General features: G+C 32.7%; 1 protein-coding gene across 1 annotated transcript; it reads right to left on the bottom strand.

Moving 5' to 3' along the window:
* Positions 1-24,777, bottom strand: Lipi (lipase I). The gene is made up of 8 exons (XM_071614883.1): positions 24,481-24,777; positions 22,411-22,519; positions 20,690-20,791; positions 16,823-16,912; positions 15,691-15,858; positions 13,675-13,779; positions 6,968-7,079; positions 1-181 (listed from the first exon to the last, which is right to left on the bottom strand). Exons 1-8 carry the CDS (start codon positions 24,775-24,777, stop codon positions 1-3), a joined length of 1,164 nt encoding a protein of 387 aa, XP_071470984.1.
* Between the last annotated feature and the right edge of the window lie 1,920 nt (positions 24,778-26,697).

The following is a 26,697-nucleotide window of genomic DNA, read 5'->3' as shown; positions in this document are numbered from 1 at the left end:
TTACCTTTCTGGGTATGTGAGTGATTTTAACATGAGACTCTGGATCCTGTAGTTGCATGTGGAACATTGTATATTTGAGGTCTGGAAATACGTCAAACCAATGCTTGAAATATTTACAACATCAGTGAAAAATTGAGCAAGAATATTGACTTCTTGAAGTCTATAAAATGGTTTGCTCTTCCTAAATAAAAAATTTGCATATTAATGATTTTAAACATACATTATGTCTAAAATCAGTATAATCCTAATGAGGCAGGATTTAGAAAACAATTTGATATGGAAAAGGCCAAATAAAATACCTGTTAACTATTTATTAAAATAATCTAAACAGTAATTTACTATAAACCTAATAAAATAATAATAATACATACATTACCACAGATATATTGGGGGAATACTTTTGAGGAAAAAAAAGTGAGAGATCCTGTCTCACTCTAGTCAGAATGGCAGTTATCAAGAGTATAAACAACAATAAGTGTTGGAGAGGCTGTGGGGGAAAAGGTACACTCAAACATTGCTGGTGCAGCCAATCTGCTGGTGCAGTCAATCTGGAAAGCAATATGGAGATTCCTTAAAAACCTTGGAATGGAACCACCATTTGACCCAGCTATCCCACTCCTTGTTCTATCCCCAAAGGACTTAACAGCAGCATACTACAGTAACATAGCCAAATCAATGTTTATAGCAGCCCAATTCACAATAGCTAAACTGTGGAACCAACCTAGATGTCCTTCAATAGATGAATTAATAAAGAAACTGTGGTATATATACACAATGGAGTATTACTCAGCAATAAAAGAGAATAAAATTATGGCATTTGCAGATAAATGGTGGAGTTAGAGAATATCATGCTAAGCCAAGTAAGCCAATCCCCCCCCCAAAAAAAAAAAAAAAAAACAAAGGCTAAATGTTTTTCTCTGATAAGTAGATGCTTATACATAATGGAGTGCAGGGGCAGGGATGAATGAGAAACTTTAGATTGGGCAAAGAAGAGGAGGGAAGGGGACATGGGGGCAGGAAAGATGGTGAAATGAGATGGACATCATTACCCTACGTGCATGTATGATTGCACGTATGGTGTGACCCTACTTTGGGTACAACCAGAGAAGTAAAAAACTGTGCTCCATTTGTGTATAATGAATGGAAGAGCATTCTGCTCTCATGTATAACTGATAAGAGCAAATAAATAAATTTTTTAAAAAGTGAGATATCTTGTTTTTCTGACAGAGTGCCTAGATTATACATTTGTTTAAGATTATTTGTTTTACATTTCTTTCTTTGGACACTTCAATATCACAATTCCTTAAATAGATTAGAAGTTCAAATAATAACTCCACTGTTCTGTGCCATCTTATGAAAGATTCCATACTTAAAGGGATAATCTATAAAAGCCAGAGATTCAAAAGAAAAATTAAGGGTAATATTTAGTGAATACAATTTCCTCAGCACTGATGAAGTACCAAGAATTCTAACAACGCTCCACATATTAGACCTCATTTAACTATTTCAACAACTCTTTTTACTAGGAATTCTGAGCATTACTATTATACAGATGAGAAAAGTGAGTAGCAGAGCATCCAGGTGCCTTTCTTAAAGTCACACAGCTGATAGACAAGCACATGGGATGTCAACAGCCTCACTGGTGCTTCTCTGCCAATTCTTCATTTCCATGTCCCTGGAGTTGGTTGTATCAACATGGATTTACCTGTCTGCAAAGAGACTCAACCTACTCCACTGCATTGTGTCTCTTTAGATAAAACTAAGAGCAAAGAAAAGAAAAAGTGGAGGCAGCATATGAGAGGGAGGAGGATCAAAATGGAGGAAAAAGGGAACAGGGGAGAAGAATGAGAGAAGGAAGGAAAGAAGAGGAAAAGAAAAGAAACAAACTTAAGGATAGGAAAGGAAAGGAGAGAAGGGAGAAAATTGTTTTTTAAAGTCTATTGAAATAAAATCTGTAAAAACAGAAAGAAAGAAAGGAAGGAAGGAAGGAAGGTAGGTCTTATTGAAAGAAGCTTCTCTTTTGAGAGAAGAAAGACTTGCTTAAACCAAGGTGAAAATCTCATACAGAAACACTGAAGAACAAACATTTCCTACCATATCTTATTTTTTATTGCCCTCCTGTTTTATTCCTTCACAACAGCTAGACCCAAAGAAGGATGCCATTATTATCCTTAAGGTTTATCTCAGCTCCCTCCCAGCAGAGCCACCTCCTCCTCTTTCACAGAATATGTCATTGGATATCTCCCTAATGTTTTTCCAAGAAGTTATCTGGATTTCAATACTTCAAATTCAACATATCCATATAGGAACACGTTACCTTTCCCACCAATTTGCATCCACCCCAGTGGTTTTAAATGCCAACAGGTTGCTCATGATCACCAAGCAGCTACCTCAAATTGAGAGTCCAGAAACATATATTCACCAGTTTTCACTTTGACATTTGAATATCACAAGGATGCCTAAAGCTTAGAAGTTTCAAATCTAAACGAATCATCTTCCCCAATACCTTCCCCTGACCACAAAAAGAAAATAAAATCTAAACAAAAACATAAATTTCCTAATGATATTAAAGGGCATTATTATCTTTATGGTGTTGGATAAGTAAATTCATACTACCATCTCTTGCCTTATCCCAAAAATCAGGATTCATCACTAATACCATTCTCCAGTCAATCCCCACATCTAGTCTATCATAAATGCTTATTATGAATCTTACCTAAAAAATATCTTGAATCTTTGAATCCAATCTCATTTTTCTATCTCCGTTGCAAATCCTCTTACCCAGGAGACCATTGTATCTTGTGTGTGTGTGTGTGTGTGTGTGTGTGTGTGTATAAAATTACAATAGCACTCAATCCCCTCTCCAATTTCCTCTCTAACCAATGTGGTCTATTGTTTTTCCAAAATAAAAATACAGTCTTGGCCCCAGTCAAACTTCCCAATGAAAACATTTCAGTGATTTTCATTTGTCCAGTGAATTTATTACAAATTCTGGAGCATGGCCTATGAATTCTTGTTCCTGCGATATCTGGGAGCTCTCTCTCTCTCTCATCTTTCTCCCTCCCCGCCCCTCTCATTTGTTCTGTCCCTATTCTGAAACACAGAGCTCCTGTCAGGTCCCAGAGTGGCCTGTGCTACTTTCTGCATCAAGTTCTTTGCATCTGTGGGTCCCCAGCCTAGAATGCAGCAGGGCCTTGACCCATTCATCATTCAGATCTCAACTAATGAAAAATACCCACAAAAATGTTTTAATGACCCCACTAATTCATGTTCCCTACTTTAAGTTTCCATACATACGTATAAATTTGTCTCAAGATATTTTTCCTGGACAGATTTTACTTTTAACTTATTTGTAATTTGACTACCCTTCTATTCCTCACTATGCTGCAAGCTTAATGAGGAGAGGACCAAGTCTGTTTTGCTCATTGCAATATTCTAAACACTTAGCAGAGGGCCTGACTCAATGCGCATAAAATTGTTTGAAAACAGGGATGATGGACATACCTGTGTTCTTTCTATCATTAATTTAAAACCTGTATGCTGAAATCATATAAGAGCAGAGATCCAATTTGTCAAAGAGTTTCTTTCCCATTCCTAGCATAGTTCCTGGGCTATGAAAACCCTCAACATTTTTTAATTTAATGATTAAATTGGATCATCCCCAAATAAGTCTTACCTCACTATGGAATAGTATACACTTTTTAAATAGCCACCAAGCTCCACACATGAAGTTACTCTAGATTGATTTCTTTTTTTGATTTTCACATTCATTTAATCATAAAAACATACCACATAACTATTTGTAAGCCTTAAAACCTCTAGAGTCTCACACTTCTTTTTCATGCCCACTGGCTTGATCCACGCCCCCTCATCTTTTATAGGAATATGGCAGTAGCTCTATCTGTGGACTCTTGGCACCAATCTCGTTCCCTCTAATCTACCTACTGCTCATCCATCTAGGGAATTGTTACAATCTGAACTTGTAATACTGGTATTTCCTGTTTAAAGTCCTGCATTGGCATATTCATACTTTTGGTCTCACAAGATCTAAGTGATTTTTAGTTACAAAGGAAATGTGTCCACACTATATCACTAAGTATAACAATCAGGATGCAGACCACATTTTCAGTAAGATACACATTTTGCTAAATAAAAAAAATATATCCACAGGGTCATGTGCAAAAACAACCACCACCAAAAAAAGAGGCTCAGAAGAGGACAGAGAAGGAAAAGAACAAGAAAGGGGAAAAAGAGGAGAAAGAAGGGGTGGAATGATTATTTTTTTAAAAAAATGGTTAAGTGTGAATATTCTTGGGTGATACAATTATAGGCAATTCTCATTCTCCAGTCTATAAAATGACACATTTTCTACAGTGAGGAAATATTCCTGTTTCAATTTTGGAAAGGCAAATAAAAGATCATTAACATTCTCTGACTCCCAGAGCATCTAAAATGTAGTTCAAATCCCCAAAATAATTAATAGATAAACAATAAAGCCATTAGCCAGGGTTAGATGGGCAGATTTTACCACGGAATGTTCCCATATTTTACATTTCTCCATGGTGTTCCATGTGTTTGCAAAGTAAATCAGGACATAAGTTTGCTTTCCAGAAAAATTCAAAGCAAATTCTTGAGAACTCTACTCTGTGCACTATTCTTAAATTATGTGTTTTCCCATCTCCCTATCTTTGAAAATAACTTCTCCCTGTTTTTGGAGTCCATCACCTTATTTTCAAGTGCTCCCTTGCTTCTCCTCTGTGCTTTAACAGTAATTTAGTGATATTCTATCATAAAACTGATTACTCAGAGATGCAATTATGGCTTAGTATTCCAGTATTCTGTGACTTCCTTGTGAACAATAAAACTATTTCAGTTTGAGTTCTAGTACTCTGTAAAATGTCTGAATAAGATTTGTGATGAATAATGTGTTAGATAAGTAAATTCATACAAAAGCTAAAAAAGCATATTTCTGATAAGACTAAATAATTGACTATATGAATATACATAAATATACATACTCAAATTAGAATTACATACAATGTTACAAAAAGTAGTCAACTATTTTGCAATAATATATACAATGACAACACATTTGACCAATGTTCAAAATTAGGTAAATAACGCTTTAAAGCTTTTTATAATAAAAGACGGGGGCTTGATAAAAGTAAAAAAATCTGCATTGAAATTCTAATTTGATTTCTTTTATCTTCTTTTCTAAGTGACTAAAGGAAGGTTTAAAAAAGGAAAAGAACAAGAATAATTGGTACTCTTGCATTATTATTACATTTATTTTTTTTCTAGAGAGAGAGAATTTTTTAATATTTATTTTTTAGTTTTCAGTGGACACAACATCTTTATTTTATTAGTATGTGGTGCTGAGGATCGAACCCAGTGCCCCGCACATGCCAGGCGAGCGCGCTACCGCTTGAGCCACATCCCCAGCCCTACTACATTCATTACCATTAAATTATCTGCAATGCTTTTACTAACTTTAGAAAATTAATGTTAGAGTTTTTAATATTAAAAAAATGCATTTTTCTCAAAAGTTTTTAAAAACTGCCTGACTCTCAACCAAGAATATTATTCCTGAGGATGATCATTGCTTCCCATGATAGAAGGTCTTTATTTTCTTCAGTACAGAGGTTTTCAGTGATTTTTATCAACATGAACTTTTTAAAATCATTTTCTTTGTGTAGTGCATGGTCTAAAATATTTTGTCTTAAACACTGTATCAGTTGTAAAGTGTGTCTCCTTTTATATTTTAATGTTATTCTTATTTTAATTAAATGTTAAAGACACTGCTATTGTTGTGCAAATAAAATAGGCAAGAACTTTTTCCTAGTTCATAGTTAATGGCTGAATAAATCTATATGTCACTATATACTCAGGTCCGAGGTCCCTCACACATTAGATTTAATCAATTTGCCAATTCAGGTACTAGGACTACCTAAAATGTGACAGGAGCAAATGTTTGAGATACCAACAAAACCCCCTGAAACTCCAATATCATCAATAGCCATTCAAAAGTTAAATCAAACTATTATAAGTGCAGCCATAGCAAAATAAAATTTATCTTTTATTTAATCACCTGACATGGTAACTGTGAGTCTTTTGAAAGCAACTCTGTTATTTAATCGCTTTCCAGAAGTCCAACACACTATATTGGAAGTCATAATTTCAACTCTAAGATGTACCTATTTGTCATACTTTTGAGAGAAAATAAATTTCCTGCTTTAAGAATTTATTAAACACACAGGCATTCAAGAAACCCACATGATAGTTGGCTTTGAGATGATTAGATAACATTAGAAACGTGTATACAATTGCACATGCATAAGAAGCTAAATAAAAGATTAAAGAAAAACATCCCTCTCCTATTATTTAGGAACTTTGTGGCTGAGCATGGTTTTCTGAAATACTAAAATGGCATCACTTGGTTATTAACTGATGCCACTGGACCTTCACTTTTGCCACTGTGAACATGATGTTGCATGAAAACTGGAGAAATTGGGAAGGCAAGATTGGTAGGAAGAATACTGGAATTAAGAATGGAAAGATGAGGCTGAAGTCATAGATCAGCGGTAGAGTACTTGTCTAGCACGTGTGAGGCACTGGGTTCGATTCTCAGCACTACATAAAAAAAAATAAGGTATCATGCCCACATCCAACTTTAAAAAAAAAAAAAAAAGAATGAAAAGACAGAGAGAAAACAAAACATTTCTTCTTGTACTCTTGTAACTGAGGTAGTAACCAGTTCTATAATATTAATTAGCTATTCAGCCTCATATTCAATATCTTCCTCTTTAAAATGAAAGAATCCAAAGGTAACACATGGGATCCTTATAATATCTAACATTTTAATACTCTTTGGATAGAAATTTACTCTGTTTGGACTATCTTCTAAACTGGATACTCAAGATAGCAAACATTTAATGTATGAAAGAAGAAAACATGAAATGGTACTTACTCATAGAGCCTTGGATTTTCAATTGTTCCCAGTTGGTTTAATAATCTAAATGAAATATAGCCATCACTCATAGCTTCACCCACAGCAACTATACTGAGAACAAAATAATAAGCTACGAAATAAAAATATAAAAGGCTATTCACATTATTTTTTAAACTTTAATTTTGATACATATACAAATACACAGAGATATATATTATTTAATTTAGTCCTATATTATATATGTTAAATGATATTCATTAGAAGCTCTCTTTTTGTCCTTAAGTAATATATTTTGCTTGTTTGTCAGCTTTTTTTTTTTTTCTTTGAGGGAGGGAATACCAGGAATTGAACTCAGAGGCACTCAACCACTGAGTCACATCCCCAGTCCTATTTTGTATTTTGTTTAGAGCCAGAGTCTCTCAATGAATTCCTTAGAGCCTTGTCATTGCTGACTCTGGCTTTGAACTCAAAATCCTCCTGTCTTAGCCTATTGAGCTGCTGGGATTTCAGGTGTGTACCACTGCACCTGGCTTGTTTGTCAACTTTTGACTAGTCTTAAAAACAAAGAATAAGAACCTAGTCATGGTTGTGGTTAGGATTTGGCAAAATACCTAATAAATTCTAATTAATCTGCAAATCAGAAAATAAACAACATTCAAAATTTAGGCCAATTAAACAATTTGTACTTTTCAATAAGATTTCTAAGGTAAATATGATAAGGTTTCTTAATTATCTGATTAATAGTCCAAGCTATATCTGCTTGACTACCATCACCCCCAATTTTTTGGGCAGCTGAAAAATTAAATTAAATGACTCTATTAAATTAAATAACCATAGTAGGGCAAGTTCACAGTAGCTCCTATTCAAAATGCCTTCATGAAAATTTAGTATGGTATACCTTGCAGAGGCAAAACTACTGAAATCACCCCTATTCTCAACAGTTTCAGGATTACACAGGAAGCCCTGACTCTGCCAGTTATCTTAAGTCATCCCTAGAAGACAATATACATATTCAAACATAACGTGGAATCTGTAAATTCCTGCAAGATATACAAAAGTTATAAATGCTACCTGTTAATCGTTTCCACTAAATAGTAAGAAGTAATATCATTCATTGTGCTTAGTATTACCTCAAATAAAGTAACGCATTTATGACTGCATCTTGTAAATTTCAAGAGATGTAAAGGAACACTTCTTATTCTGAAGTTTATGCCCGGCTTCAGGCAGAGTATTTTCACCCACCTCACCCATAAATTGGCTCAGGTAAATTCTGGCAGCACCGTTTATTAAAACGTTACAGAATAAGCCACCATCGTACTATAAGTATGTAGAAGTGGTAGGTGAGCAATATATATTTTCATACAAAATCAAGCCCAAAAGGAGGAAGGAGAAATGAAGAAAAAAATATCCAAGGCCATAAGGGTTGAAGCCCTGGGACCTGAGAACTGGGTGAATGAAGGAGAGTGAGGCTGAAGTATCAACCTCCACAAAGGAAAAAGAGACCTGGTACTAAGTGACAGAGCGGAAATGCAGGTCCCTATAGAGATCCAGGGACCTCGATTTCCTGCCTCATCATTGAAGTGATCAAAGGGGAAATTACTCCTCCTGGTTCTGTGCCTGTATGAATCTTTTTAAAAATCATTTCTTTTCTTCTTTTTGAGGTTCTAAGGATTGAACCCAAGGCAAGACAGGCATTGTACCACTGAGGTACAAACCCAGCAGGTATTAAGGTTAAGAAAATAATAATAACATGAAATTTAATGAAGAACCCCAAACAATTTACATAAGAGTCCTCTAGGATTGTAATGATATAGTTCTAGAAAAAAAGGAGTCCAATGTGCTCTGAGAATTTTAAAAAACAGCTGGCTGCTGAGCATTTTCTATATATATGAAACACATGAAATTCTGATTTAAAAGAGCACAGATTTTTCATTAACAATTAATCCAGACTTGAAGGGAGCATCAATATTGAAAAATAACACATCAAAACAAAGTAAATTAATGAATACAATAAAAGGAAAGTGACAGATTATCTTCAGGAAATAATTAGGTTCATAAAACCTAGAAAAAAAGAAGCTTGAATGAACATAAGAGAATTAATGTTTTCAATAAGCTGAACAAAAAATGTTAATGTAGAACTTATCTCAAACTATGTTTTCATTTCTAAGTGAGAAAAAGATAAGAATAAGAATATTTTCAAGGGAAAAAAAAAGGAAAACTGGTAGAGACCACTAGTGAAAAGTCACTGATAGGGTATATGTCAGGAAGAAGTTAACACTGAAAGGAAGAAATGCAGGATCAGGAGAACTCCAGACACAAACATAAAAAAAAAATTGGGAAATAAAATTGAATAGTTAATGCAATAATGATATTTATAAATAATATTGAGTATCAAATAAATGGAAGCAAAATACCACAGAATAAAACATTAAAGACAGATAAAAAGAAAAGATTCAAAGAATCTGTGAGGTAAATTATTGCTGTGAATATAATCTAATAAAATAGTCCATGGGGGTAAGATAAATTTTTATATATAAATCAAAAATAAAAGCAGCAAATATGATATATAATATATTCAGGAAAATATAACAGCACTATATACATTCCAAACAGCAAAGGCAGAATATAAATTTATATCAAGCATCAATATAGAATTCATTCCTTATTAGAGTAAACATTTTGCTCTGCAAAAGACTATGAAAAGACAAGTTACAGCCAGAAGACTTCTATAGCTAATAAAATGTTTTAGTAAAGCAGCAGGATACAAGATCAACACACATAATAAACCCAATAATAAACCCACTGAAAAAGAAATTGGGAAAACTATCCCATTCACACTAACCTCAGAAAATAAAATAAAATACATGGGAATAAATCCAACAAAAGATGTCAAGGATCTCTACAGTGAAAACTATAGAACACTGAAGAAAGAAACTGAAGAAGACCTTATAATATGAAAATTTCTAATGCAAGAGATGTAAAGGAACACTTTACATCTTGTTCTTGGGTCTGGAGAATCAATATTATTAAAATTGCCATACTACCAAAAGCATTATATATAGATTCAATGCAATCTCCATTTGATTGCCAATGATATTCTTCACAGAATTAGAAAAAGCAATTATAATATCCATTAGGAAAAATAAGAGATGTAGAATAGCCAAAGCAATCCTGAAAAAAAAAAATGATGCTGGAGACATCACAATACCAGACTTCGAAATACACTAGAGAGCTATAGTAACAAAACAGCATGGTACTGACAACCCAGACAGACATGAAAATTAATGGAACAGAATAGAAGACACAGAGACAAATCCACATAGATACAGTTATCTTACACTAAAAAAAGTTTCTAAAAATATACACTGGAGAAAAGATAGCCTTTTTAACAAATGGAGCTGGGAAAACTAGAACCCTATATGTAGAATTATGAAATTTGGCCTCCATCTCTCACCCTACACATAAGTCAATTCAAAGTGGATCAAAGACCTCCGAATTAGGTCTGAAACTCTCCAACTGTTCAAAGAAAATGTAGACCCAACACTGTAACATGTTGGCACAGGAACTGCTTGCTTAGCAAGCCCCCTAAAATGTAAGAAATAAACTTAAAAACCAATAAGTAAGATCTCATCAAATTAAAAAGCTTCTATACAGCAAAGGAAAGTAATAAAAATGCCTACTCAATAAAGATCTTTGTCACCCACACCTCTGGTAGGGTATTAATATTAAGAATATATATAAAGAACTCAAAAACTTGACACCAAAAACAAATAACCTAATTTATAAGTAGGCAGAAGAACTGAACACACACCTCATAAAAGAAAAAAATACTATTGGCCAACAAATCTATTTTTAAAATGTTCAACATTGCTAGCAATCAAGGAAATGCAAATCAAACTATGGTGAGACTTCATCTCACTCTAGTCAGAATAGCAATTATCAAGAATATAAATAACAGTAAGTGTTGGTGAGGATATGAGGGTAAAAGTACACTCATGCATTGTTGATGGGACTGCAAACTAGTGCAACAAGTATGGAAAGCAGTATGGAGATTTCTCAAAAAAATAGGAATGGAATTACCATATGATCCAGCTATACCACTCCTCAGCACATATCCAAAAGAACTAAAATCAGCATACTACAGTGACAAGGCCACATCAATGTTTACAGAAAGACAATTCACAATAGCTGAAATATGGAACCAACCCAGGTGTGCTTCAACAGATGAGTAGATAAAGAAAATGTGGTACACGTACACGATGGAGTTTTACTCAGCCATAAAAATAAATAAAATTACAGCATCTGCTGGTAAATGGCAAGACCAAAGTAAGGAGGAAAAAATGAGAGAAAGAAAGAAAGAGGGGGAAACAGTGGGGGGATTCCATCAAACAAAAGAAAGATGGGTAAGCTAGATGGAGGAGACTAAGGGGGAGGGAGAAGGGACAGGATAAAGGAAGAATAAAGGAATGAATCTAACCTAACTTTTCTATGCCTATATATGAATATATCACCGTGAATCTCACCATCAGGTATCTCCACAAAACACTAACAACAACAACAAAAAGAAACCTAAACAATAAACAGCAGAAAAGTCTATAGAGTAGAGGAAAGGAAACTGCAAGAGGAAGGGAAAATACTGGGGACAGAATTTTAGCAACTTACATTCCATGTTTTTTTTTAATTATGTAAAAATGTATCTTAATGTCGTGTATAACTAACAAGCAACAGTAAAAAACTGTGAAGACAAGCTGCAGAACCTGAGAAAATATTTTCAGACCAAATAACTAATAAGCACTACTTTCTACAATATGTAAAGAAATCTCAAACTCAATAGTTAAAAAATAATCCAATTGGAAAATGCCAAAAAAGGCGTGAACACACTCTTCACCTAAAAAGGACTTATAAAGAGATATTCAATATAATCACATATCAGGCAACACAAGTTAAAGTCAAATGGGGTGTCAATATATACTCATCAGAATGGGTAAGATTTCAAAAATAATGACAAAGGCAAGTGGGAATCAGAGAAAATAGATCACGCATAGTTTGCTCAGGGGAATACAAAATGATACAGCTATTTTGGAAAACAACTGTCAATCTCTTATAAACCTAAGCAAGCAATTAGTTTATGATACAACAATTGCACTCCTGAGCCTTGTGACAAAAATGAAAACATATTCACACAAAACTTTGTACACAAAATTCTTAATAGCATTATTTGTAATAGCCAAAAACTGAATTCATCCTCTATGCTCTTTAACAGCTCAACGGTTAAACTATAGTGCATACATACTCTGGAATACTACTCACAAAAGAAAAAGAATGAATTTTTCATACATGTTACATGAATGACCTTTCAGGTTATGTTGCTTGAAGAAGAGCCAACAACAAAATCACATACTAAATAATTCCTTTTATATAACATTTTTGAAATGACAAAACTTTAGAAATATATTTTAATAGATGTCAGAAGTTAGAGACAGCTGGGAAATAGCATATATGGTTATAAAAGCACAACATAAGGGATTCTTCTGGTGATGAACTGCTCAGTATCTTAACTGTAGTGGTAGAGACATAACCATATACATGTGACTAATCTGTATACAGATTATACACACACACACACACAATTTAGGAAAAGATCTGAATAAAGTAGATGGACTGTACAAACATCAATATACTGCTAATGAAATTATATTACCTATAGTATTATAAAATATTACCATGGAGGGAAATTGGATAAAAGATATGTAGCTCTGTATTAGTTCTTCTATTTGCAAATCTAAAATTAATAAATAAAAATTTCAATTCATTACAGGACAGACACAATTCAGTATAACAGGACATATAATTAAGGTTTAAAGGATTATAATATCTTGAACTGACAGTGAGTACAACTTCAAAACCTTAACAGTAACTGGCCCACGTAAATTCCTCAGACACCAAAGTCAATGCCACTAACTAGAAACTAACCTCGTAATATCCACATAAAGTGATTTCTTTATAAATCACTTCCAGCTTTTCATCTCTAAAGAAAATAATTGTGCTATCTTTCATAGGTCCTCTTTATGTTAATTATGTAATACAACTGGCATAACATTCTCTCCTGTTCTACACATTTTCTCTCGTTTAACTCTAAATGTATTAGGGAGATTATTACTTATTTGCCATTTTCAGATATATATAGTTTAAGTCTTAATTTGGTATAAATAGTATATACAAAAGTCTTAGGCTTCCTAACATGTTAAATCCTGAAATGATTTCTGGAAAACAAATCATGTGATTTTGAAGGAGGCTAGGATCATTTCTTTGGGAAAATATTATACAAGCATCTGATCAACTTATCTAAAAAAATAAAGTCCTTAGTCAAATTTGTTCAACTATCTGTAACAAATTTTTTAAAGTGATGGAATTTGGGAGAGTGCAAAGCATATTTTCAATAAAATAAAAAGGACTACAGCAGGCAAGGTGGCACATGCCTATAATCCCAGCAGCTTGGGAGGCTGAGGCAGGAGGATCTCGAATTCAAAGCCAGCCCCTGCAATTTAGTGAGACCCTCAGCAACTCAGGAAGACCCTGTCTCAAAATAAAATATAAAAAAGGACTGGGGATGTGGCTTAGTGGTTAATGCCCCTGAGTTCAATCCTTGGTACAAAAAAAAATTTTTTTAAAGGAATACAAAAAAATAATATTTTTTTCATTTGTTAAAAATGTTAACAACTTACTACAAAATGGACTTGTACTACTAGTATCCAAATACACAATGGTCCTATGAGGCCATCCTTCCACTCTTCCTTTTAAGCCAATTTTCCATAGCTCAGCTTCATAACCTGAGATTTAAGAAACAGAACATTGGATATTGAACTTCTATCAAATAACATGCATATTTCAAATCACTAAAATATAACTAAAGAATTAATAAGCATAATCATTGCAATAATCACAGTCATAGATTTTAGCAATTTAAAAAAACATTTTTCAAATGATGTGGTATTGGTAACTGGTACAGTTCTTGCCTGGCATGTGTGAGGCCCTGGGTTTGATCCTCAGCATTGCATATAAATAAATAAATAGGCCCACTGACAACTAAAAAAAAAGCATAGTATTCTACTTATTTCAACTACAATAATAATTCAAATTCAGGATTCATTAATAAATCCACTCTCTAAAAGTCTAATCAGAATTTACCACGTCGCAAGACTTATAGTCTATTTATAATAGGTTTTACTACTATATTATGAATTCATAATTTTACTTGTAACTCTTTAGTAAGTTCTGCAGAATACAATGTAGTAAGTGAACATATAATTTATTTCTTTGGGTATAGCCCTCAGTTTTCCTATATACACATGCATACATACATACACATATGATATGCATGTATATATATGATGTACAATATAAATATGTAAATAGCATAAAGGGCATCTATACACAGTCACATAGTAGATAACATATATTTAATAAATGTACACATATGCACATAGAATGTGTATTATATATAACATATTTCTATATGTATAAAATTTAAATATTTATTAATAATATATGCACATACATGTTTCAGATGCTTCTTTGTTCCTCAATTCCTACCTCCAACATTGGAGATTTGAATAAAGTAGAAAGAATGCTTAATGGAGACTACACAAGTTTAACTTTAGTTCCCACTTATGCTCTCTTTTTTTTAACATTTATTTTTTGGTTGGACACAATATCTTTATTTATTTACTTTTATGTGGTGCTGAGAATCGAACCCAGGGCCTCGCATGTTGTAGATGAGTGCTCTACTGCTGAGCTACAACCCTAGCCACCACTTATGCTCTTAACCAATCTGGGTCAAATATGAAAAAACTATAAGACCAAAAAAACAATCCCAAAAGAGCTCTGCAGAAAATGAACCCACGTGATGTCATGTGGGCAGACGTGAACTAGGATAATAAAAATTTGGTATAAAGCATGCCTGCCTAGAATTAGTCCTGCTAAAGAAAACTGGTTGCATATGATTGGATTCAGCCTTTGTAAACACTACTTACTCTTAGAGCTCCTTTGGTTTTAGAAACATTTCTGGAATATTTTTCCTTCATACTGACTAGACATTTATATGCTAGGCTCTAGTATTTTCTTTGGAAAACACTGAACAGTCCCTGAAATTCTAACATTCTATTTTCATATGCATTCTTTTTGCTTTATAATTTTCCACTGGAAAGCTTTAATTTTCAGAAGCTGCAATACCTAAATGCTCTTACCAAGCTTTATTGATTTAGAAGGTGTGAACCATGTAGGATTCATGACCACTTGCTGATAGCAAATGGAAATCTATCTGTAGTTCACACCTCTTCACTTGCTCCTGAAACTTCACATTAAAAAAAAAATCTCAGGGCTGCAAAGAATGCGCAAGTTTCTTTCTTTAAATGTAAACATAATTCGATGATAAATAGTTAGATCCATTTGGCTATCAAGAACATGGGTCATAATGAGGTCATTGAAATCTGCCCTCTATATTAAGAATAGGAAGGCAGTTGGTCTATTTCTCTCATTAATTATCTTTTAAAATTTAGTAGTAAATAAAATATTTATTCTGACAGTACCACATCTCCACAGATACATTTTCCATAAAATGTTAGCAAATTAACACATAAACATAAATAATTGATTTTATGATTTAAATTCAGCAGAAAATACTAACAATTTGGGTATTCATTTTCAAAAGGAATTACTGTAACTATACCAATCCTTCTTACCTAGCCTAGGACATGAGTTTTCCTTAAAGCTGCCACAGTCCACACATAAACTAGCCTTGTAATCTCTGTATGAAGAACAAGGAAATGAAACAAAGATGCAGTTTGTTTCCAAAGTTGCCATGAACAAGTGAATTGCTCGCTGGTGGTCACACTTAATATATTCCAATCCTTTAAGGAAAAAAAAAAAGCAAAAGAACTATAGATGTATTAAACTGAGATTAATTAGAGAAAAACTGAAGATTAAGTTCTACTAAATTCTGTGCACCTCACAAATATGAAATTTTTGACTACAATATAGTTATATCTCAAGCCCCTTAACAAAGAGTACCATTAAAAAATTAACTTTAGCATGTCTTTTGCAGAAAATTAATAAAATTTTTCATAAAGTAATTACTAATACAGCAGGGATGTTTAATTCTAATACAAGCAGGTTGTAAAAACACAAAGCTAGCATATTAATAACTAGTATACATTTCTCCCTTCTAATCCTCTACCTCTAAGATTTCCACCCAGCCTTAGAAATACCTATGGAAACAGATGACAATGAAACTTTATGACCTCTCTTTCCTTTCCCAAGGTCTAGCATCCTCTCCCTTTGACCAAACTCGTCTATCTTCAGCAGCCTTTGGCCCTGTGTTATGTCTTACTCATTACTGCTGTGGACCTAATATTTATCACCATGGCTCTAAGATGATCCAAATTCCACACCTGTGGCAACTGTTCATCTATCTCTCTATATAAGACAATCAAGAATTGAGAACATTTGTTTGTACAGTAAAATGGTGATGGTGAATGTTGAATTTTGAAATCAAATGTGTGTTACATGATACTTTAGCTACATGGTGCTTTCTCAATAACTTAAAATTTTTCCTAACATTTAAAATGATGAACTAAAATCACTGGAACCATTACATAATAGGTCTCATTCATAACCAAATGATATGACTACTGGCAATCTTTATGAATGACTCAGGATCAAATTAAAGTATTTATGATCAATAACTATCCTGAATCTTGGGGAAAAGAAGATTAAATCAAACTATTGCCCAAAGATTAAAAAAGAAAAAATAAATTATTTTCTTTTACCATTTCCAATCATGTGTAGTTCATTTGCAAATACTATTTCATATACCTGAAAAAATTGACTTAGGACATCCAGGTTGTTTTTTTCCTCCATTTGGATAAAAATCTATATGTCCCAATGGCTCTTGGATACCTAAACCTAAGAAGAAAAGTACCCAAGAATCACAAAGTGTAGATAATCAGGTAGGCAACAATCACCTAAAACAAAATTGCTTAAAAATCTATTGGAAAGTATTCTTTAATTTTAAAATTGAAAATAAAATAAAAGCTATTTTTTTCAGAAATGAGTTTCTATCATGATAGTTTTTCAGATTAATTCTTTGTGAGATTATATTTTATTGATTTAATATATTTACCAGTCACCAGTTTACTATGGGCCAGTCATAGTTCTTTATGCTATTAGTGCATAAATAAGTTTTTAAAAAATAGAGAAAAAATCCTTGTCGAGGAATATACTTTCTAGTGGAAGGAAAATATGAGACAAATAAAAATATAATATTCAAGATAAGTGCTATGGAGCAAGTGGAACAGGGCGCAGAGCACACCTAGCTAGGGTGGTAGCTGAACTTTTCAGTAGTTTGTGCTTCCCACTGAGGAGGCTGAAAGTGAGTAAAGATATGGAGGATGTGAGCAGTAAGGCACGGTGATATGTGTGCGAGTAGACTTGGGGTATTTAAGGAAGCCAGGTGGCTGGAGCATAACATGTAAGAAGGATCATCAGAAGACAAGAATTCACACCATATATGACCCTTCTGGTCAGGGTGAGGATTTATTCTCATTGGGGGTTATTATGCCTGGGAGCAGCTGATGCTAACTGGTAAAACCTAAAGAGCACACTGCCTCAGCTGGTATGACTTGGGTCAAGGTGGCTTGCAACATACAGCTATGAGTCCCAGGATTCTGTAGATCTGTAGATCTTTGGGGCACTGGTGAAGGTTGAAATTCTGAGTCCATTATCAATATGCAGTCTAATACCCAGGGAGCCACTAGAATGAAAAAAGGGTAGCAAGCTCAGAAAATTCAGGACTACAATTATAAAACCCTGTTGCCAAGTAAGATTGAAATGCTTTGGCTTAAGGCACAAGAAATTAACACAGTTAACACTTGGAAGAAATCAGCAAAAGGTTTAGCATAACAATAAAATAATTGAGTCTGACATTAAGTATTATGATGCCAAAGATTCAGCCTCAGCAAATTAGTGAGGTCCTAAGAAACTTAATGAGACCCTCTCTATAAATTAAAAAATATATCTATCTATATCTATATCTATATCTATATCTATATCTATGGTAATATGCTCAATGGTTAAGCACCCCTGGGTTCAATCTCTGGTACAAAAAAAATAAAATGCCAAAGATTAAGATCCAGCAAATTTAACTAGTATATAATACTAAGAGAACACAGTAACAGCTAGGGAGGTATTAGAGGGACATGAGAGCACTGGTGATATACATAATGGTGGGGAAGTGAGGACCTTTAGCATATAAGGAAATATAAAAGACAACTTAGATGACTTTAATTAACGTCTCCAGATTCCAGGGCAGCTTATGCGTTGTATGACTGAAAGAAGAGTCAGTCCCTCTTTACATCTCATCTTATGCTCAGCTTATGGCATTTAAGCAAATATGAAATCCAACAATTTGGAGTTCTCTGTAGTTTCCTAACATCTAAGTGCAACGTTGGGTTCTAATTTTGGAACCAGCTATTTCTCCAATCTGCCACTGGGGTTGACCCAAACAGGAAAGCTCCAGGATCAAGGGGAAGCAAAAGATACTTATTATAAACTTAGAAACAGCCCTTCATTCAGGCATGTTATTTTTCTTCTTATCAGAAGCAGGGAGCAGGGCGGCTTGGTCAGCTTAGATCATTAATTCCCTTGATTTTAAGAATGATGGGGAGAACAAATATGGCCTTTCCATTTTCTATTTATTATAAATTATAACAACATAAGAAAATAACATAAAATAAAGGGCTACAAATACACTATTATGAGGCAAATAGCCTCGTACCTACTCATGTCAAGGAACAGCACCTGGAAACCTCATTGGCCTTTATCCAGTCACAAGCTTTTATCTGTCCTTTAACATCCTTTCCTTTAATGAAATAATTTTTTATATAAATTTATATGCTATGAATACATACAAGACACTACATATACATAAAACATATACATATGCTTTTGTGTCTGTTTTTTTCTAATGATCAGTCTGTTTGTGATGTTACTCCACATTATCAGGTGTGAAGGTTATTTACTGCTATGTAGCCCTTCAGTGCATGAGCATTCCACAGATTTATTTGTCCTCTCAAGTTGGGAGACATTTGTGTTGTTTCTATTTTCAGGATAATATTCATTCATACTCTGAATAGTATTGAACATATATTCATGTACATGCAAAGGCAAATCTGTTGACCGTACACTTGGAAGTGGAATTGCTGTTTTATAGACCATGAATATCTTCAGTTTTAATAAATAATGCAAAAGTGTTTCCAAAATGGCAGCACCAATTTGAGCCTCTATCAACCACATTTGAATATTTCTGTTGTTCTATAACCTCTTTAACAAATGGTCTTGCCAGGGTTTTGAATTTGGGGTCGCTTTATAAGCATGTGGTATTTCATTCAAGTTTTAATTTGCATTTTTCTTTTTACTAACTTTAAAAATGTTCCATATGGTTATTGTTTATTTGGATTTTTTCCTTTATAAAAATGCCTGATCAAGCCTTGATTTTTTAAAATTTTTTTTAGTTGTATATGAACACAATATCTTTATTTGTTTATTTATTTTTATGTGGTGCTGAGGATTGAACCCAATGCCTCACACATGCCAGGCAAGTGTTCTACCACTGAGCCACAAACCCAGCCCAAGCCTTGATTTTTAAAATTTGATTATTTTTGTCTTTATTATTAATGCACTCTTGTTTTAAAGCTCTTTCTCCCCATATTTTTGGTTTGCTCTTTATTTTCCATATATTTTAGTTGTCAATGGACATTTATTTTATTTATTTATATTTGGTGCTGAGGATTTAACCCAGTGACTCATACATGCTAGACAAGTGTTGTACCACTGAGCCAGAACCCCAACCCCTTGCTTTTTACTTTCTGAAAGTTTTTTTTTTTTTTTATTAAGTTCTCAGTCTTAATGTAAACAAATATTTAAGTCTTCTCACTTGGGTTATGAGCTTTGTGTGATTTGGAAAAAATACTATTCTCTACTCCAATATTATGAAGATTTTAAAATTGATACTACATAAACTATTCGCTTTTCCTTTTCCATACTGTATGCACAATGTGGACAGGATTTTAATTATATGTGAGTTTGAGGGTTTTTTCCCAACTTCAACAATTAACTGGTTGAAACAGAAATATTTGTTGAAATTTCATTTTCATTTCATTTTGCCCAGCTGTGCCCCACCTGCCATAAATCTCAGAAGTTTTACAAGAAACTTATTTTATTTTATTGAATTTTTTGTCTTCCTTATGTTAGTGCCACACTGTCTTCATTTCTATGAGTTTATAATAAAATTTGACATCTGTGAAAAATATGTACCTTTTTTCTTCAAGACTGCCTTAGCAATACTTAGCCCTTTTTATTCCAAATTAATTTAATACTTAGATTCTGAAGTTATTTTTTAAAAGATGGAATTTAGGTTTAAAAAAGGGGGGAAGAGGATCAAATCAATGACTATTAATGGCTTGAATAGAACAAATTATGTCTCCCAAAATTTTCATTTTTAGGATGATGTGATACTTCTTGAAACCTAAATGAGGCAAACTGAGGCGAGCAGTGTCATTCGACAATGCAGGAAATCATTAACATGAAACATCTTATCCACATCCCTTCTTCCTCTTATTATCTCCTCTTCTCCAGGGTCTACATTTAATTTTTCATTTTTAAATCATTAAGCCACTGCTTTACCTTTGGCATCAGAATGGATGACATCTACAAATTTTGCATCAGTGTAATCTAATCTACTATTTGATGGCTTTCCAGTAAATTTTGGCCCAGCAGGATCAAGACCTGAAATTCAAGAAAGGTAGAGGATAGGAAAGGCAGCAGAACACAACAGACACTAGTATGGCAATATGTAAATCAATGGATGTGTAACTGATGTGATTCTGCAATCTGTATATGAGGTAAAAATGGGAGTTCATAACCCACTTGAATCAAAGTGTGAAATATGATATATCAAGAACTATGTAATGTTTTGAACAACCAACAATAAAAAATTAAAATAAATAAATAAATAAAAATTAAAAATAAAAAAAAATTCAAGAAAGGAATGATTAATTAATCTAATCAAGTCTTACTTGATGCTCATTTATTGCATGGTTGTATTATTAATATTACATTAGAAACATACTAAGAACTTTAAGTTGAAATCTGCCCCAAAACCATATTTAAAGGTAAGTAAAACTTGATAAATAGCATGTATCTTCATTATTTGAATACTTAATATCAACATTTGAAGACAGTCAAACTAAACCACCTTAGAGATACCTACACACAATATTTTGAAACATTTCTAGAATTTTCGTTTAGGTAACAATTGTTAGCAAATTAGAAGTTCTGTGTTTAATAACAACTATGACTTCTCCTGGAGGGGAAAAGATAATAAATAGTATGTGTTCACATTCTCTTAAGAAAAAAATATTTAAAATTTCTATGTAATATAAATATTACTTATAGAGTAGCTTATACGTTACATAAAATTCTAGACTCACGACTTTCTGAATTGTATCAAAAGTCAGGGGAGATAAAATTAATTTCCTTGAAAGCATCTATGCAGTGGAAGAAAGTACCATCTTAAAAATTTATTTGAAAAATATGTTCCTCATCTTGGGCCCTTCTAGTATTCTTATTTTATTTAAATAGTCCCAATATGGAGCCATTAAATTTGACTAATAGGTAGAAATATATATCCATCCATACAAATTTTTTCACATCTCCTTTTCCTCTTTTCTAAAATTCAACTAAAAGTTTATTGTCTTTTATTAATACTTCAAAATGTTATCAATATTCTATGGACATACATATCAATAACTGTTTTAAAAATAACATAAATTGTTCAAGGAAGGATATTATACTTCTTCTAAAATCACCACCACTTCTAGAGGAAGGAAGAAAGTCTATGTTGGCATTATTTGGTTACTGAGTTTTGTGGATACAGTAACTCTGTCATGGGAATATGTGGGAAATTGGGAATCAGAACTCCTCAAACTTGGATACCGACTCTTGATTCTTCTAGCACTCAAGTAAAACACTTTAAAAACTGAAATACAGTTTTGTGAAAATTAAGTACATCGCCATATTCTTATCATTCTTATCTCAGCATACATGAAGTACAATAAAGTTTAATTTAATGTTCCGGATTTTCCTGTGTATTCTTACAACAATAATTTAGATAGAAATACAGGGATAGATCTTTTCCTCTCATTTCTATCTCAAGTCATATGAGCTGTATTCAGAACTAAAAAATATTTTAGAATCTTACTTATATCTAATATTTGAAGACGAGTACAGAAAAATAAATGTGCATACATAATTTCTATTGCTTCGTTTTTGTACCTGCTAAATTTTAAATAACTTCTGATACTTAAAAGTGTGCTAAAATAATAACTTATTAAAAATAGTTTTACCTGTTATTCTTCCAAGTCCACCATGAAATATCTTTCCAACAAAACCACTAATATGAGCTCCCAAGCTCATGCCTATGAAGTGAAAATTGTCAAGAGATGCTCCATGTGTCTACAATTGAAAATAAGAATGTCACAATTTTCATTTTGGGTATTTACAAATCCTGTCTCACACAACCATGTTCTAAAACTCATTCTTTTTTTTTCTCATGGCTTAATTCATTTCTGGGAGATAGAGAAGATAACTTTTTAAATTTTTGAAACAAGTTTAACTTTTATTTAATTATCATTAAACTTTTATTTAAAGGTAAGTCACTATGTATAGCTTGCTTTCTGTTACAGCAGCTCAAATGAATTAAAGACATACCCCAGATCAATCTGACTCCAAAGTTTATGCTAATCTGTCTCTCCATTTTCTCTGTTTAGATTCTATCAAAAATCCTAGAAAAGCTGGTGAAAATGTAATAATCATTTCTACTTCAGAGATGATAAAATAAAGATTATGGATTTTAAGTGGCTTCCCCTATCACAAGCTGGATAGTGATGGAATCTAATCTGCCAAGGTCAGGGTTTGAAAACCTGTTAGTCAATGGGTAGAGGTGGGAGGATGGAGGTGTTAGAAGCTTACATGAGGGTGTATTTCTTCTACCATATTCATAAGGAAATAATAGAAGACTTGTGGGCAGATCATGTCTAGTCTACATGGTGACATGCCTGAAGGCTTACAGAAAGATGTAAATTGCCACTAAGAGAAAACTAGACAGGCTTTCCCAGCACAAAGCAATAAAGTTCTTCAAATACTTCAGAGAAATGCCCCAAAACTTGAAGGAAATATTTCTCCAAAGTTTAGTGCTACTGAACAATTTATGTTATTTTTTTAAAACAGTTACTGAACTTTGAAGTATTGCTAGAAATTTATCTATGCTTCAAATTTTCCCAAGTTTCTCTACCCTTTTCCTCTCACCCTTTCCATACTTTGAGGTTCGTTTTTATTATGTAAAATCTATAACCAGAAAAAAATTGATTGTGTACTTTTATAACCTACTGATAGCAATGAGTAAGGCAATTATCTCCTTTGCCTTTCACAGGGATGGTATGATTTTCTCCAAATTACGAAACATAAAAATAATGAAAGTTGATTGTATTCAATGATTACTAAATGGTATTCATTGGTTAAACACATACATACACATTAACATTTTTTATATATCTATGTATTCTTCTAATATTTCTATAAACATTATTATAAAATTTTATCTTAAATGCAAAAATAAGGAAATGCACATAGAGAGGTTAACGAATTGTGATGGTTAGTGAAGGATTTGGACTATGAACCACTGAGTCTGACTTCTAGCCACTATATGTAGCTGCTTCTTGGATTTGCTATGCTTGTTTAATTTCAGCAAAGACTTGGAAGTTCAGCACAACATGTGCAATTTCAAGCCCAAGAATGTACCACAGACCAAATTAACCCTTCTGTCTTTCAATTACCCATAACCACCACCTCTCAGGACAAACATGAGTCTCCATAAAGGTTGACATGGTTAAGAAAAATCATTCAAACTATAGATGACCCAGAACTGGCCTAAATTTACCTGACCCATCCCCACTTTGAGCAAACCTGAATGGAATTTCCTTTGACATTGATAAAATTAATCTACTTTTCAGACTGTTTTCCCCTGTCTTTTACCAAATTCATATTTGATTAATATAAACATGTTAAGACATATTTTAGGGAGAATATCTAAAGAATGAAAAGATTATATACTTTATCCCCTCTGCCCATATAGGATCACTACTTTATTCTGAAGTTAATTTAGTTAGAGTCAAAAAGTCTTACAATGTTTTAAATTAATCATAATAAATGTTTATGAGAATTATTTTAAAATAAGGTAAAATCTAGATATACAATTATATTTTGATGCAAAGATAATAAGACTGCACAAATTAGAATTTCAAAGCTATAATTCTAAATGCTTATGGAAAAAAGTATTACTTTCATTATCACAAGTAGTATTACATAGCACAATATATATTGTATAGCAAGATTAATGATAAAATTTCCAGACTTACCAAAAGATATTGAATGTACTCAGTCAAAGTCTCAGCAACTTTTCTGGTGTTTTTAACTGCTCTGTTGTAAATAAAAGTTGTAGCACCATGGTTCCAGTCTACTACAATTACATTAATATCTTCTTTATGCAATAAACTCCTTACAAAATTTGAAAGCCATGATGGGGTGGAGCCCATTGGTCTGTATCCATGAATCAGCCAGACTGTTTTCTTTTGTGTGTTGAAATTAACATTGAGTGAGTTATTGAGCCCTAAAAGTGGCTCAGCACAGTTCAGGTTGTTCCTTGTATACATCATCAGAACTATCTTTAATCTGGGAATAAACAAATCTTTTAAGGAATCCTTTACACTTAGATGAGAGAATTCAATGCATGGTCTTTTATTCTCTGAAATTAAAATTTAAAAAGTCAATCAAGCTGAGAACGTAGATATTATTGGATTCTTGATGCTGTTATAAAGAACAAAATTGAATATGAGGGTTGGGGGATTTCAAAATTTTATTAGCAATCAAATATAATTCACTAATCAACTGCACTGTTCAAAGTAATGCACTGATTAGGCAAAAAATTATAATTTCTAAACTAGAAATAATAAAAAAGTTACAATAGAAAATATAAATAAATACGATTGGTTAAAAATCATGAGTTGTTTATCTGTATAAAATAGGAAATTATAGCAATGTTTGTGACTAAAGTCATGAATATTGCTAATAAAGAAGTGATGAGCCCACCACCAATAAGATAGATAAATTGATTTTGAATTATGAACTTTAACAATAGCTTTATAGAATAGTACTTATATATGAATAATCAGCTTTAGGTAAAAAGACATTTTACTTAACCAGTTCTCTAATGAATATGAATAAAAACAAGATAACATTTTCCTATCAAATAAAAATAGAAAAATCTTCCTATACCATTGATAAGGGTAAATACCAAATGACTGATAAACACAAACAGTGAGAACATATAAAATGACACAGTCTTTGAAAAATTTATATTTATGTGTGTATCTCCATATGTGTGCACCACACACTTATTCTTGGCACAAAATTATAAATCACCTTAAATGTCATTATGAAACTATATGTGTTCTCTCTCCCTCTCTCTCTCCCTCTCTCTTTCTCTTTCTTTCTCTCTCCCTTTATAATTCCCAGAAGAAACCAAGGCAGAAAATAAAATAACTAAGAAAGATTAAAAATGCTCATTGCCACATAGTAAAACAACAGCCGCTTTTTATTTTCTCTTTCATAGATTTTCAGAATTGTAACTCTTTTCATAATAACAACATAATCCCAAAAGTTTTTTTCCAAATGAACTTTTAATTAGAATGTGTGCTTATATTCCTTCTTGAACATTAACTCTATAATATTTGGAAGAGAATTTGTCAACATATATGAAATATTCACAAATGTGTTAGTATATTTTATCTCAGCAAATCTACTTCTAAGAATCTATCAGAAAAAAACAAAAAGAAATGAACTAACAAATATTATTTTATTACTGGACATATATATTTTATAATAATCTTAATTGTGAATATATATTTGCAATATTGTCATAATCACTGAGATACAGTAAAAGGAGAAAGACACTGAAGGAGAAGCAAGTTATACATTCAATTCCCAGGCAAAAAAACTAAGGTATCCTTGGAAAAGTTAAAACCTTGATTCTTTATATGTTTTAAGTACTAGAGAATGAGGAAGTAAGAGAAGGAATACATTGAATCATAGTGCCTATGAATGCCTGCTACACTGTTCAAGTTGTGTAAGAAATTCTGTACCTCCACCTTATCTTATCAGCAGAACTTGGACAAGGGCCAAATGCAATCAATGAATCCAAACTGCTGACTCACTCCAACTCTAGGTAGCTGTTACATGGCCCTAGAATGAATAATGGGGAATTATTCAGTAGGATTACTGTGAAAAAAAAATTAAAGGAAAGAAATTATCATCCAAAACCACCAGCAGAGAAATATATTATTTATTACCAGATGTACAAATAATTGCAGAAATAATTTCTATAGAGATAGCATCCCCATTGGAATGCGAAGAAAAATCTCATTTCAGAAACACAAAGCAGGAAGCCATTAAGAGAAAATTGAGGTTAAAAAAGAAAAAAAAAACACAGCATCACATGGAGAACAGAATAATGAAATATTCTAGTTTATGAAAGTAAAAAGAAGCAATTGAGAATTAAAATTCACATTATAAATGTT

This window comes from Marmota flaviventris, chromosome 8 (genome assembly GCF_047511675.1).
Source record: "Marmota flaviventris isolate mMarFla1 chromosome 8, mMarFla1.hap1, whole genome shotgun sequence".
Classification (NCBI taxonomy): Eukaryota; Metazoa; Chordata; class Mammalia; order Rodentia; family Sciuridae; genus Marmota; species Marmota flaviventris.
This window is presented reverse-complemented; position numbering and strand designations above follow the sequence as displayed.